This window comes from Aquila chrysaetos, chromosome 16 (assembly GCF_900496995.4).
Source record: "Aquila chrysaetos chrysaetos chromosome 16, bAquChr1.4, whole genome shotgun sequence".
Classification (NCBI taxonomy): domain Eukaryota; kingdom Metazoa; phylum Chordata; class Aves; order Accipitriformes; family Accipitridae; genus Aquila; species Aquila chrysaetos.
The window spans coordinates 3,951,344-3,965,949 of NC_044019.1; the positions used below are offsets into that span (position 1 = coordinate 3,951,344).

The following is a 14,606-nucleotide window of genomic DNA, read 5'->3' on the forward strand; positions in this document are numbered from 1 at the left end:
CCCTAAAGGGATTAGGGGTTTTCAGATCCCGACCATGATCTAGCTACAGGGTTGGACCTGAGAATATCCATAGCAAAACAAAACAGTATTTATACAGCTAGAAGGAAAAAAGAATAAACAGAAAAAATGAAATTATCTCCTCCAGAGAACATCCTGCAATTATCCCAGGTGGGAGAGTTTCTCTACGGGAGCGTCGGAGGGGAGGGAAATGCTGGCTTTAAAGCAGACAGCAAACATCAGTCCCTGCCCTACCTCAGCTTTCAAAACAGGACTAAATGCTGCACAACCCTTCAGCTCATTTTCTGCACAAAAAGGAATTTTTTTCTTTACCCTCCCAAATATAATTTTAATCCCCAATGAAACGGTCTGTGCTGACAACCTGCATGGAAGAGCCGTGCTGCCGCAGCCTGCGGAGCATGAAGGCTCCCGGGTGCCTGCACGGCCACGTAAAAACCAACCAACACTGAATATTTGTTGGCAAAAATGTTTGCAGAACCAGAGTGCAGGGATGAGGATTATTAGGAGCAATTATTTAGGAAATTCCGCAGGAGGAGAGGCAAGGGGAGGCAGCCCCTTGGTTTGCATGCGAGGGAGCAGGCAGCGTGCAGGCAAGTCCGGCTTGTGAGACACATAACCCTTCCGTACGCTGGGAGCTGAGCCCAGCATCTGATTTATTTTTATTTTTTAAATTTTTTATTTTTTAATCTCCACGTGAAATAACTTCCCTGCATTTCAGTTTCCCCCTCTGCTCGCTGCAGATACGAATACCTCTCCAGGGAGGACGGCCGGAGCGCGGAGAGCCAGCCAGGCCATTTTTGTGTCTCTTAACAGCTCTCAAAAATCCTCCCATGAATCGAAAATGACAATTATTACTCAGCATCATTTTTACTCATTTCCCGCCTTCTCGGGAAGCTGGGCTGAGGTTACTCATTCCCACCGCGCCCCGGCCCCAGCCATGGTTCACCCGCTGCGTGGGGCTGGATCCCAGCTCCTGGGTGGGTTTGGGAGCACCCACGGCTCCGCGGGATGCTCCGGGGGGATATTCCAGCTGGGAGAGGAGGTGGTGGGGTGCAGCAGGCATCGCAGCACCCTGCTGGCCTTGGTTTTCATTTTATACAGTGCAATCTGAGCGGAAAAGGGGTTTTTGGGTGGTGTTTTTTTTTTTTTTTTTTTTTTTTTTTTTTTTTTAGAGCAAAGCATAGAGAGAAACTGGTCCTTTTCCCCTCCCTTTGTCTTGCACATGGAGATGGTAATTTGTTTTGGGTTTTTTTTTTTTTTTTTTTTTTTTTTTTTTTTTTTTTTTTGGGGGGGGAGGTAGGGACCTGCTCTTCCCAGCTCACAGTGCCAGGGAATGATCCCAGACACATTAATACTAAAAATGCCCAATTCTGAATCATTTCAAGTCATGTTTTCAAAACGAGAGCCTCGCTGCTTCTGATTTGAGAGGGCTCCTGCAGCTCGGGCACACGTACGGGCTGTTCACGGAGGCAGACTCTGCGTGTTTACAGACGCACGCGTCCACACATCGGATTTACACAAACATTTATACACACACACAGAGCTCTGCTCCAACAAAATATTTTGCAGCGAATCCAAATTTCTGCCAGAATAAACGGGCTTTCAGAGATTAAGCCAAACAAGGGAAAGCAAGCGTGACACCCAGAATAAAAATGGAATAGAAACGATTTTTCACACTAAATAGGTCTGAAAGAGCCTCTTGCCAGGAAAGCACAGCCGTACACAGGGAACTAAGCACATGCTTCATGCTGCGAGAAAACCCCACTGTGCCGCCTTCGCGCCAGCCCCAGGGAGCCCCGGTGGGGATTATTTCTCTGCAAATATTACAAAGCCTCATCCCACAAGAATATATTAAAAAAAAAAAAAAAGAAATCAGCACTTAAGTTATGTTTCATGCTCCGAAGCCTGTTAGAGGCAGCGGAGGTGTTTCCACTGCTGTAATGAGTATTTGCCAGGACTCTGCCCGAGGAGGGAGACTGTTCACCCAAGTGCTTTCTGAGACTGTAAACTACTGTCAGTTCAGAGCTTGGGAGCGCAGAGGAAGAAAGTTAATAATGAATTCAAGAGTCAAGCTGAGATTGGGTTGTATTCAGTTTGGAAATTTGTGTAAGGAGGATGAAAAAAAAAAAAACCCAGAAAGAAAAGAGCCTAAGAGAATAATTGATTACAGAAATGAAAGCTTAATTCATAAAAGAAAAACATTTTCCATCCATCAACCTGCAACCAGTTAAGTGGAGAGTTTTAAAGAAACTGCAACATGGAGAAGGAGCCAACAGGAAAAAGGAAATGTATGAAAGAATGTAAACTATTCGAGTTTCATAAAGAGGAACAAGTAAACAGTTATTACATGCAAATAATTCCTAACATCACTGCTTTTAATTAATGCAGAGAAGTCAAAATATATCTGACATTGTGCACATACATTCAAAGCCTTTGAGAAAATGCTGCCATATGGCCATTAAAATATAGCATTCTTATTTTTGTTTAAAAGAACAATTAAGCGCTTCGATCTGCAGCGTTTATTGGTGATGAAATGCTGAATTTCTATTTATACTTTTGAAATTCAGGTACAACACGGCTGCGAGCGATCAGGCAGGGCTCTGCCCCTGCCACCCGCTGCCGTTCGGTATTTTCCGGGGATTTATTTCCCTCTCCTCGGATGGCACAGCCCGAGTTCCTTGACGGTTTGTTTTGAAAAAGCCAGCAGCGTGATCCGTTTAAGGCTAAACGATAGAGCCAACCTCTACGGCCAGAAAGTAAAATTTCTCTCCCGCTTTTCCATGCAACAAGCGTGGAAAAAATAAGCCAACCTTCCCACCCCCCCCTCCAAAAAAAAGCCCCCAGAGCTCTGCCCTGCGCCCGCATCTCCCGACCGCAACGAGCCTTTCTGTCCCCCTACCCTCCGCCTTCCCTTCATGCCCAACACCTCACGATTATTTTACTTGAAACACTTGATTTTCACCATTTCAAACCGAGCTGCCAGGTGGGTTATTAACCCCGGAGCACCTTCCCCGTGGGAAGGGGACGCACCGACCCACCGCCCACCCACCCGAGAACGCCTGCCTTACCACCCCCCCCCGCGGAGGTTTTACAACCAGCTATTTATTCTTATTTTTATTTTTATTTTCCTCCTGCATCGTCATTTCCCGACACCTCGGCAAAGGGAAAACCCTCGGGATAAGCGGGGCAGAGCCGCTCCGCTGCCGGGGAGGCGGCCGGGGCTGCTCCCGCATCCCTCCCATCACCCACTCGGGAACCTCTTCGGGGCTGGGGGGGGGGATTCCTCCCTGCGTGACAACCCCAGCCCGCAGCAACAAAACCACCGGCCCGCGAGAAACACGCCGTTAAAATCAAATAAACCAAAACTAAACCTGGTTTGTTGTTTTTTTTTTTCCTCCTCTTTCTTAAAAAAAAAAAACAAACCCAAACAAAATAAAAAGAGCAACCATTTCCCGGCCGGTACCTACCCCTGCCACTTCTCCCAACAAATCTGAGGTCGTTAAATCTGGCTACTTGGTTTTTCATCACGGCGGAGGCGTTGCGGAGCTCGGCCGAGTAATTTTCGTCGTTCCCTGCCATCACCGTGACCACCGTCCCATCGGGAACATCTCCGAGGGCTACGACCTAGGGCAGGACCAGAGGATTTTAGGCTAAAATTAATTGCGGTCGGAGCTAACCTGCCCTACGGTTCCCCCCCCACACACCTCTAAACCCCCCTCCCAAAACCCCAAAGCAAAACCAAAAGCAATCCGAGTCCCCGAGGAAGGCTGGAAAATCGGGGGGAAAAGGGGAAAATGAGTTTAAAAAAGGGGGTTAAAAGGAGCGAGGGGCTTCCACGGGGCGAGAGGCGGGGGGGGGGTCAGCCCCGCCGGAGGGATTTGTGGTTTTATTTTGTTTGATTCAGGGGAAAAAAAAAAAAAAAATTTAAAAAGCGCTGACCGAGCGCGGAGCCGCCGCTACCGGGACCCCGGAGCCTGCGCCCGGCTGGGGGAGAAGGACCCCCCCCACCATCCCCCCTGCCCGGGGAGCAGCACCCCGAGCTCCCGCCGCCGGGACGGCCGGGGGAACCCGGTTTGCAACCCCCCCCCCCCCCACCTCCGCCACCCCCGCCGGGCTTCCCGGGACTCCGCTGCCATCCTGGCCGTCTTCCCCCCCCCCCCCCCCGCCTCTCCTCCTTCTGATTTTTTGGGCTTTCCTCGTCTCAGCCCCGTTGCCCCAAGCCCCGGGACCGCAGCGGGGATGCCCGGCCCGAGGGTGCCCCGTCGGGCCGCCCCGGCCCGCGGGAGCGGAGCCGGGCGGGGAGCCGGGGCAGCGCAGCCCGGTGCTTCAGCTCTTTTTGCTTTCTTTCTATTTTTTTTTTTTTTTTGCAGATTAGATCTTCCTTCCCTACCTCTCTCTCCCTCTCCCAAGAAGGTAATTAACCTCCACTCTCATTAAACTTCAAAGTTGCCTGAGAGCTCCTAACTGTACGGAATATCTAAGATGCTGTGACCGCGGGGCAATGCGGAGACTTGATTAAAAATAATAAACCCGGGCTCCCTTGAAGGTGATGTCAGGAGCGAGTTAAAGCGAAAGGGGCGGAGGGAAAGAGGCGAGGGGGTCGGGGCGGAGGGCAAGCCCGGAGCTCAGCCGGTCCCACCGAACCACCGGGATTTACCGGCCCGGTCGAAGCCCTCCCCGGAGTTCAGGGCTTACCTTGAAGGCGACGGGCAGCGTCTTGTTGCACCTCCAGTGGGACGGTAACACCGAACACAAGAAGTTGGGGCTGTCGGTGCGCACCAGTTCACCGGCGTGATCGGCCAGTACATCCACGACGGAGCGGACCTCGGGTCGAGCCCGGGCCCCCGGGGCGGGGGTCCCCAGCGCCCCGCTGTTCTCGCCCATCTTACCGCAGGGGAAGGCCGTGGAGGGAGGTGTGAAGCGCCTGCTGGTGCTCGGGTCTACGGGAATACGCATCACAACGGCGGGCGTCAGGGAGCCGCCGCGGCCCGGGGGAACGAGGAGGGACCCGGCGGGGCCCGGTGCCCACCGGTCGGTTGCGGTGGGGCTCGGGGTTCGGGGGCGGCGGGGGCAGCGGCGGCCGGGCCCCGCGCTGCCTCGCTCCGTCCCGGCAGATCGCCGTTCTCGGCGGAGCGGTGAGGGGAAAGCGGTGGAGGGGTGATGGTGGTAGTGGTGGTGGTGGGGGGGTGTCCGCTCCCGCCCGGTTCCGGGGTTCTTTCCCGGTGGTTTCGCTGAGGTTCCGTCAGCCCCGCCCGGGAAAAGGCGGCGAGGAGCCCCGGCAGAGCCACGTCGCGGCCGGGCGCCCTCGGCTGCAGGCGGGTCCCCTCCGCCGGGCGGCCCCGAAACCAGCTCCCAAGTGTCAGCCGCGCCGCCCGGTACCGTATTTACTGCCGGCCCCGGGGGGGGGGGCGGGCCGCGCCCTGACGGACGGGGCGCCGCGCCAATGGAAGGAGGCGGGGGGGAGCCCGCGGGGGTCCTTCTCCCCGCCCACCACCGGGCTCCTACGCGGAGAAGGGGAGTGGTCAGAACCGAAAGGGGCGTGGGCAAGAGGGGAAAGAGGCGTGGTCCCCTCCGAAATAGGCGTGGTCGCGGGGAACCACGCCCCTCCTCCTCACCCCTCCCGGCGGCGCGGGCGAACGTCGGGGCCCCGGTGGCTTCTCGCCGCCGCCGCCGGAGGGTTTTGGGGCTCGACGGGGCCGGTTTGGGGCCGCAAGGGTCGTCGTGGTGCAGAGCGGCTGGGAATACAGCACGTCCCCAGCCGCGGAGCGCTCCCGCTGCCGCCGCCCGCGCTCCCCGCCGTGCCTCGGCCGTGACGGGACGCGGGGGGAAGCCGCGGCGGCGGGGCAGCCCCTGGGGACCACCGGCACACGCGTCCCCGACGGCGGGGAGGGGGGAGCGGCTCGCTGAAAACCGCCGCTCCCCGTCCTCCGCCTTCTGCCACCCCTCCAAAAAAAAATGAAAACCGCCTCCATCTCCGGCGGTCCCGGGGCACCCGCAGCTCCCGGCGTCCCCGGCAGCTTCCCCGGGGCTGCGGCTGCGGTCAGGGCCGGCGGCTCCGGCCGGAATCGTTGGCGAGAAAATTCGTGGCGAAACCACCGGTTCTGCGGGAACGGAACGAAGGTGGCGGTTCGCTCCTGTCCGCGGCTGCCCGCGGCTCCCCGGCCGCGGAAACGCCGAACCGCGGGGCGGGCGGAGGGGCAGAACCGGGGGACGAGGCGGGGGTTGCTTTGCCCGAGCTGCCCGGGATGGACCGGGACGGCCCGTCGGAGCGGAGCCGACCGGGCCGCAGCGTTCCCGGCTCCGGGCTGCGCGGTGTGAAACGCATTTTCTTCCTTAAAACAAACAAAAATAAACCCCAACACTAAAAAAAAAAAAATATATATATATATACACATATAAAATTTCTCCTTTTCCTCAATTCCCTCCACAAATTAATGAAACGTTTTCCTCCACGAGTCGCAGTGCCCGGAGAGGTGAGCCCGGGCCGGGCTCTGCATCCCGCTGCTCTCCAGACCCAGAAACTCCCCGTGTTTTTCCAAAAAAAGAAAAAATATAGTATTTTTTCTTTTTTAACAAAGAGTAGCGGAGGTTGCCCCGTCAGTAACCGGGGCAGCTCGGGTGCCTGCGCCGGGGCCGTCGAGCCGGTGCCCGGGAAAGCTCCGAGCCCAACCGGCCCCGGGAGCGGGGGGGTGGCGGAGCCCGGGACGGGGACGGGGGGGGGCAGCCACCCTCCCCGCGTGTCGGGCCGTCTCCCGCGGTTACCGGCGCTGAAATCCTGCCCTTTTTAGGTGAAAGCAGCCGCCGGGTTTAGTTCTATTTTTCACCCCCCTTCTGCAGCTGGGGGGGGGGGGACACCCACAAAAAAAACGGAGTCGGGGCAAGGGGGGGGGGGGGGGTCTCCTACCGCGCCGGGTTGCCCCGGCCTCACGCTGGGATTTACCGGGGGCTCGACACATCCCCGTGTCCCCCCACCCGCGGAGGGAGGCACGGAGGGGATATGCGGGGGGGGGGGGCACACCGCGCATGCGCTGCAGCGCGGCGGCGCGGCCGCTAGTTGGCATCGAGGTTCCGCCGTGGCGGCTCCGCGACGGGGCGGGCGCGACGGGGCGGCCCGGTCCGCTGATTCCCCCCCCCCCACCCCGCCGCCTCCCCGGCTTTCTGCAAGGCGGTACTTCTCCTGCCTCTTCCCGCTGCTGGACCGACCCCCTCCCGGAGCTAGCCCGCCTCCGTGAGCGGTTCTGGGGGGGTTAACCGGTCACCGTTTGTTGTCGTCCCCCCCCCCCAGGAGGTGCAGCCCCGGAGCCACGCAGGGTGGGTGTCCCTGCAAGCCCTCATCGGGTGATTTTGGGCTCGGTTTGCAGCAGGACAGAGCCGCCCTCCCCGCAGCACGGTGCTTGTTTCCAGGTTTACCGGCTTTACGTCTCCTGCTTTTCCTCCTCCGGCTGCTTTATCCGTTCAGTGTCCGCTCACAGCCCTGCCATGCCCGCATTCCTCTAATCCCTTTTTATACCGGGAGCAACTTGTTGGAAAGGGCACCTAATTACGTCACCCAGGTGTCCTTAAGGTACGCCGGGTCAGTCACCGAGGCTGGGTATTCCCAGGGCGCAAGGTACCACGTCCTGCTCCCTCCCCAAAAGCCGCTCTCTCCGGCACCCTCTGCCCTCCCACCCCGACTTGTTCTTGACTTCAGGGCGACGGGATGCAGACTCACCCCCGTAACCCGTTGCACGGCCCTGCGCTTCTCCTCCGCATCGGTGCAGAGTTAGTCGCCAACTTGCAGCACTATAAAACGAAACCCAAACCACAGGGCAGTGGCAAACCGGGCTCCCCCCAACCCCACACCGGCTGGTGACCCCCAGAGGTGCAAAGACCAGTAAAGCAACCCAGCGGCTGTTTCTGGAAAGAGGAGTTCAAACGAGCAAAGCCGTCCCAGAGCTTCGGGGAACCCACAGCACCGTGCCCTCACGGGAATTATCTTTCTTTTGAATTATCCTTTTCAGCACAAGCAGGATTCAGAGTCTCAAACAGGGGGCAAACCTCATACTGTTCTCATCCTCCGCAAACCAGGAGACATCGACACGTGGGGATTATTCCTCCGCCACCCTCCCTGCACTCCAGAGGAGGTTAATAGAGTATAAGACCCAGGATTTGCATGGGCCTCTTTTCAAATACTTAAAAGCTACTGTTCACATCGCAGGGAGGTCAGCGGCTCTTTAAATCATTACTCGCTGGGATTACTTCCCTTACAGGCTCCTCTGTAGTTTTTAATTCATTTGAGCTGCTATTTAGCAGCAGAGTCACTCGTTTCGATGGCAAGGAAGCGAGCGCAGAGGCTTATAGGAAGCTTTCTATTAAAAATTCATCGCAAACTCTGCCTCAGAGCTCTCAGGAGCACGGCGCTCAGTAGGGCCATGCGGGTGTCTGGATCTATTTTGTAGTTAAGGGAAGGGGATCTGAGAGCAGCATGCAGGGAGGGAGCGTGCTATTCATTCATAAATCAAACAACAGATGCTGGGTCCAATGGGGTGCACGACGGTGACAATTTTTAACCCCTGAGTGTCACTGTTGAAACGGGCTCCCACGGGGCGATTAGGGGCGTTGCAGGCAAGAGGTTCCTGTGGGAGGAAGCTGCGGGGTTCAGGGGAAGAAATAAGGGGAAACTGGGGGGAGAAAAGGCAGCGGCTGCCCCAGACATAAATCAGGGGGAAGCCTGCATTTGGGCGAGGGACCAGCTGCGAGACCGGCCTGTTGACGACTCCAGCAGGGCTGCACCGGGCTCTGCTGCGCCCCGGGGCTGGGCGATACCCACAGTGGGCGAAAGCCTTCTCAGCACCCGCTTCCAGGGCCAAGACTGCAGCTTGACATCAAATCCTGAGCCAGGACATCCATTAACCCCATGGGAGCTACGGCTGCCCAAATCCACCTTGCTGTCTGCATATGCAGCCCTGGCGCCTGGCGTCCAGGATCCTTGCTTAGGGCAGCAAGAGGACAAGGAAGGCTCTAGCAAGAGTTTTGGATCCTGGCATGAAATGATGTCCCCAGGGAAAATCAGTATGAGATTCCCACCCAGTTGCCTGGGGCCAGGTTTCATTCACCATCAGCTGAATGACCAGAAAAGGCCACGGCCGGAGAAGTGGTCGCCGACTCTCCTTACAGCTTTGGGGCTTGCCTGTCCTCCCAGTTCTCCCCATTTCATACCAGTACAATTTATTACCAATCCTCATTTAAATCAGCATCCCCAGGGAGACACTCCACACGCGCGTGCACCCACACACGCATCCTCGGCCACTTGGGGACCAGAGCGGTGAGCCCCAAGCGCACGCACCGGGGCGAATCAGGAGCGATGCCGCTGCTGTCGGGGGATTTATCGTCTCGAAATAGCGCACGAGGGGAGCCAGGACCCATCGCTCCCCCGGCACCAGCCTTTGGCGGGCACCCTGCGCTCCGGGCGTAGCACAAATGCTCGAGCGTGTGCAGCGCCGACGGGATGAGATGGGGTTTTCAAAAGCTGCAAAGTGACTTAGGAGCACGAGTGCGATTGACGTGAATCCTGCGGTTCTGAAGTCACGAAAGTGCCATTCTTCACTGTTCGGGACCGCGATTCTCCTCTCCCCACAACGCCCCGACAATGAGGAGCATGTTCAGGGCTCACATCCTCTGTGCTATTGATAGCACGGCCGAGCTTTTTGGAGCGTGGGTCCCATCTGCCACTTCCACTCCTTTTTAAAAGATCCTAATGACTGTCAGATCCTTTTAGTTCTTAATTAATTTCAGAGTTCAACTGCAAATAGGAAACAAGGCAGCTTTTGCCCTTACGCATATGAATATTACTGTTCCATTTAATGTGGTTACTGGTGGAATGCTGTTATTCATTCCTGCCTGCAATAAAAGCCACATGTTTTTAAAACTTTGCACTTGAAAAAACTTTTAGGAAAGAAATCAAGTATGTTTTGTATGCATGGCATGAGATAAAAACTAGTCATAAATATTCAAAGAACAGTTAGAGCTTTATGCTTGATTTAAACAAGTGAACAGAGAAGTACGACGGTTGAAGTAAGTGGAGAATGAAAGCCCAATGCTCCTTTAAGAATGTGCTTATGCAGAGAAAAGGAACTATTCATGCAAAGGTTATGGAGCACCTAAGGACATCCCATCTCTTCCAGAAATGCCCAAAGGTGGATAGCGCAACTGGAAACATTGGGCTTTGTTCAGAGCTATTCAAGTTCATGGGAGTTTCTCTTTCTTTGGGGGTTTCGGAGGAGTTTTAGGGGGGTGCGATGCCTCGTGCCAGACTCTATGGGCGATGAGGGCTCTTCTTGCATGGAGACATCTCCAGCGTGTCTGTTCCCCACGTTGGAAGGCAGATGATTGAAGTCACGGTGAGTGTTTTGTGGGGCTCCTCGGACCCTGGGCAGACCTTCCCCGGAGCCCGGCACAGCCAAAACCATGAGGGAAGGGACTGAGCGCCGGGGCCCTGGGCAGTGCCCGTCCGGCGGCTGTGCCGCCAGAGCCTGGGACGATGTCGAGCCCTTCAAAACCCAAAACGCGACAGGGGGAGAAATAAAAAAAAATTCCAAAGGAAAGAAAAAGGGGAAACGTCTGGATGGTGGAAAGAGGAACCGAAAGGCACATGACAACGAGAAAAGTACAACGGGGTGGATGCAGAAAAACATGATATGATTTCTAATTGCAAGGAGAGACGCTCGGAGGAGTTGCTGTCACGGAAGGGCTCCTGGGCAGAGCACCAAGGGCCGGGGCGCAGGGAAATCCTCCTGCACGTGCCCAGCAAAGCACTCTTGCAACACAAAAAGACTGCAGAAAGCAGTTTCTTGTCTTGGAAAATAGCTGTGCATTGGCAAAACTGCCCCATCGCTCGTCCCCATCCCCGGTGGGGTGGGAAAACCAACCTCCTGTCCCTGTACTGTGGCTGAACATGCAATGGTGTTTCCCAAAGAGCCTTTTTCAATGCTGTTCCCTACACCCTGGCCCAAAATGTTGGCGTGATGCTGGGTATCAAATGGGTGCTCAGTGCTCCCGTGCTACCCTGGGAAGGGTCTTGCATCCACACACCGCAACAGCGGCCGGGGTACGTGCTCGAGCCCTGGCAGGGTGAAGCGTCCGTGCCGTCCTGAGCGAGGCTGAGCTGGGCTCCGGCTGCTGAACGATCCCTTTGGGGAAGTCAAATGCGAAGAGAGAGAAAGTGAACCTTGGGAATCGCTCACGTTCCTGCATGCTCGCCTGCCTCCCTGCGAGGGGCAGCCGGCTGTTAGAAAACAGTGGCCAAAAGTTTCGCCGCTTCAGGGCTCCAACGTCTGCAAATACCTCTTGGATGTGGGGGAAGAAATGGGTGTTTGCCCCCCCCCCCGAGGAGGGCAGGGGGGGGCTGGCAGCCGCCTGCGCCGGGCGTCAGACAGGGAACTCCAGTTTCCCTTTTCATTCAGGTCCGATAGAGCATCTCAGGGTCATGTCTCAGTAAAAGCAGTTTTACAGGCAAGTGCAAACACACCATATCGGTTTAACTTCCCTGTGGGACATCAGCATCGCACAGGGAACCCAGCCCCGTCGCCCTGAGGGCACCCCGCTGATTCAAGAGCCCTGGACACCCCTTTAACCAGGCACTCCACAGATGCGCGTTCTGCAGTCGCCTCGTGCATCGTTTGCATCTTGCTCCGAAGAGGATGACGGGGTCATGCCACCTCTCGCTGGCTGACCACAGGGCAGCGGAGGTGCCTCGAGGCAGCTTTGCTAAATTTCCAAAGCCCTTTGTGGAATATTCTCTTGCTGGAGGAGGAGATTTTCCCCCCACCCCGAACCTCGGGCTGTGCCGCCTCGCCGGGAGAGCCACCGGCATGCCGTGGTGGCCGGCGGTGACACCGGCACGGGAATCTCCTCCCCTCCTGCCACAGCCCCAGTGCTTTCCCCATCTCCTCCCCGAGGTGGTTACCCCATTTCTCTTGTCTGGGCTGAGTCCTGATGGAGGCAGAGCCGGCGGGTTGGGAGGGAGGCACATCACAGGAGGTGGTTTATAAATGCGTGGTTTATAAATGTGCCTAATCCAGCAGCTTTCATCCACGCAAGGGTTTTCCCCACCTGTCTGCAGGCAGATGAGCTTCGCAGAGCAGTACCAGCGCACGGTGGCTGATAGTTGTTCTCCAGCAAGAGAACGGTTTGGAAAAGCCCCCAAACCTGATGTTTAAAGGCAGAGGTCAGGGACAGAAGGACGGGACCGGTTGCAGCAGTGGAGCCCAACGAAGCTGCAAGGTCTGCACCAAGCGGCATCGCATCCAGCTGGAGAAATGCAAACAGGAGGCTGGCAGTGCATTTCTCCAGCCCATTGCGATGCTGCTTGGTGTGGAGCATGAACAAACGGCCGGCAGCGTACCGGTCGCCTGCGGGCAGCTGCCTGCTCAGCCCCGCGGGCAGATCCTGCATCTCTACGTTCAGTTGTCAGGCCAGGTCCACCTCACTCGGGTTGCTCCTCAAGCAGCTTGCCCATGAAATCGCCGGCACACACAGCTCATTAGCTCTGCCTTATGGCTCAAGGCAGAAGATACAGATGAGGTTTGGGCTGGCTGGCAGCCCTTTTGCTATGCCAGTGCCATGAGTGCAGCCCAAACATTTCCGTCAATGCAACGCATTGGCCATTTTCCACAAAAAAGAAGGTCCTGGGCAAGGACCAGCTCTCGCCGTGCGAGGTGTTTATCATCCCTGTGTGATCAATCCTGGATTTCTGCCATCTCCACGAGACTTTGTGGCAACCTGCGGGAGAAACAGTGAAGATCCTCCAGCAGTGACACGGAGCAACCTCAAACTCTGCCCCCAACCACTCGGCTGCAGCAAAGTAATTCTGAGAAAACCAGCCTCTGGTTCCAGTTGCAAGTTGTCCTGCAGGCCCGCACCATTTTTTCCAGGTTCATTTGCTTTTTGCAATTATTCACTACTTTCACTTCTATGAATAACTCCAGGCGATGCTATTTCGCAGCAGGGCTGCGGTTGGACCGCTTTGACTAGATGGGCTCCGGGTTGTGTTGCTTCTGCTCCTTCCTCAGATTATTTTTTCCTGTGCGAAAGTTTTCTTTCATATTTGCCCTTCCATAAAGACTCTCATTGATGCGAGTTTGCCCGACATCCCCCACCAATCGGTCTGGTAGTTGTAGAGTAGCTCCAGAAAACAAGCCCCCAAGAGCGTTCAGCCTGCGAATTCACCCAGCACTTACGCATCCCTTTAGGCACAGAACAAATCCCTGACTTGGAGGAATTAGTCACAGGCTAAAAATGATGCAGAAGGTACTTCTCTGGTTTCTGGCTATGAACTCAGACAAATCAAACACAATGTTATTTAGGGACCGCTGTTAAGTCACTGGTTGCTCCTCATCCATCTCCAGCAGCTTGGAAAGGGAACCATGCCTGCTCGCCTCCATCAAACCCCCAGCCCTGCGCTCATCAGCATGAGCTCATTTTTTTTTTTTTTTTGCAGAAGTTTCTTATAAAAGTTCATACGCAAGCAGGAGGTGCCTGTCTGCCTGGGTCAGCTGGCTGACACCACGAGCAGGCTCCTCACCCCAGCCCAGACGGCAGCCTGGGAAGTTGGAGCGGTTCAGTAGCAGGTTGGGGCTGGAGACAAGAGAAATGGAGAACTTGCCCAGACGAAACGGTAGCGGCTTTCGGTCTCGCATGAGCAGCCAGATCTGTGGGGACAGAGGGGATCTTATCTGCGAAACGCAACCTCAGCCGTGACCTGGGGTCTGAGCCGCTCCGCGCTTGCCTGACCCTCCAAAGCTGGTGGTTTTCAAGAATGTTTTTACATATTCTCCGCCAACCGAGCGGCGGGCCCTCGCTGGCAGGAGGCGCGGGCTCTGGGAGAAGGCATTGGCGGGGGAAGCAAGATGTCTGGGTTCAATCTGCAGCTCCGCCGCAGCCTTCCCCAAGGAGCCCAGACGCGCTGCACGGGGGCCTCCCTGGCAAGTGCTTCGGTTCCCCCATCTCCCACCCCTCGGCCACAGCAACCCCCCCGCCCCACCCCAGCCCCTGCCACGCAACACGGTCCTGGCACAACGTCTGCATCCCACCTCCGACAGCGAGGAGCCCCCGATTTCAACCGGCCCCCCCCCAGGCGTGATGTTAACCCGAGGAAAGCCCCGCGAGCCCCGGCAGGCTCGCATTCGCATTCTTGGCATTTCAAGACACAACAGGGACGAGCCCATCCTGCCGCCAGCGAGCGCTCCCGGCTTCCGTTGATGTCAGCGGGATTCAAGCAGGTTGGATTTCGGCAGGATCGGGCTCTTTTTAGCTCCCGCCGGTGAGGGCCGGCTTTGCTCGCCCGCTGAATGGCAGCAGTGGAATCGCAGAGGTGATGGGAATGTGGGATGTCTCCGGTGAAAGTTTGGGGAGGTAAACTGTGGATTCCCCATCTTGGGAGCATATCCCAATGCTCCTGATCTCGTTGGAGGTGGTGAGGGTATTTCATCTCCTCTGACGTGGGGTGGGACGGTCAGACCGCCCACCCAAGCAATGATTTCTGCAGTGTGTTGGGTTAAATGGTGCCTGCTGGCTGTCAAGGTAGCAAGAGATTTGAAATGACTAAAAGA

At 56.4% G+C, this 14,606-nt stretch overlaps 1 protein-coding gene across 1 annotated transcript in view; it reads right to left on the minus strand.

Annotated features, from left to right (window-relative positions):
* RUNX3 (RUNX family transcription factor 3) overlaps nucleotides 1-14,606 on the minus strand; it is a 60,735-nt gene that overhangs the window by 36,234 nt on the left and 9,895 nt on the right. The window contains exons 2-3 of the mRNA XM_030039863.2: nucleotides 4,714-4,958; nucleotides 3,486-3,642 (exon numbers count right to left, since the gene is read on the minus strand). Of these exons, the coding sequence (XP_029895723.1) occupies nucleotides 3,486-3,642; nucleotides 4,714-4,958 (402 nt within the window). The remainder of the gene's footprint in view (nucleotides 1-3,485; nucleotides 3,643-4,713; nucleotides 4,959-14,606) is intronic.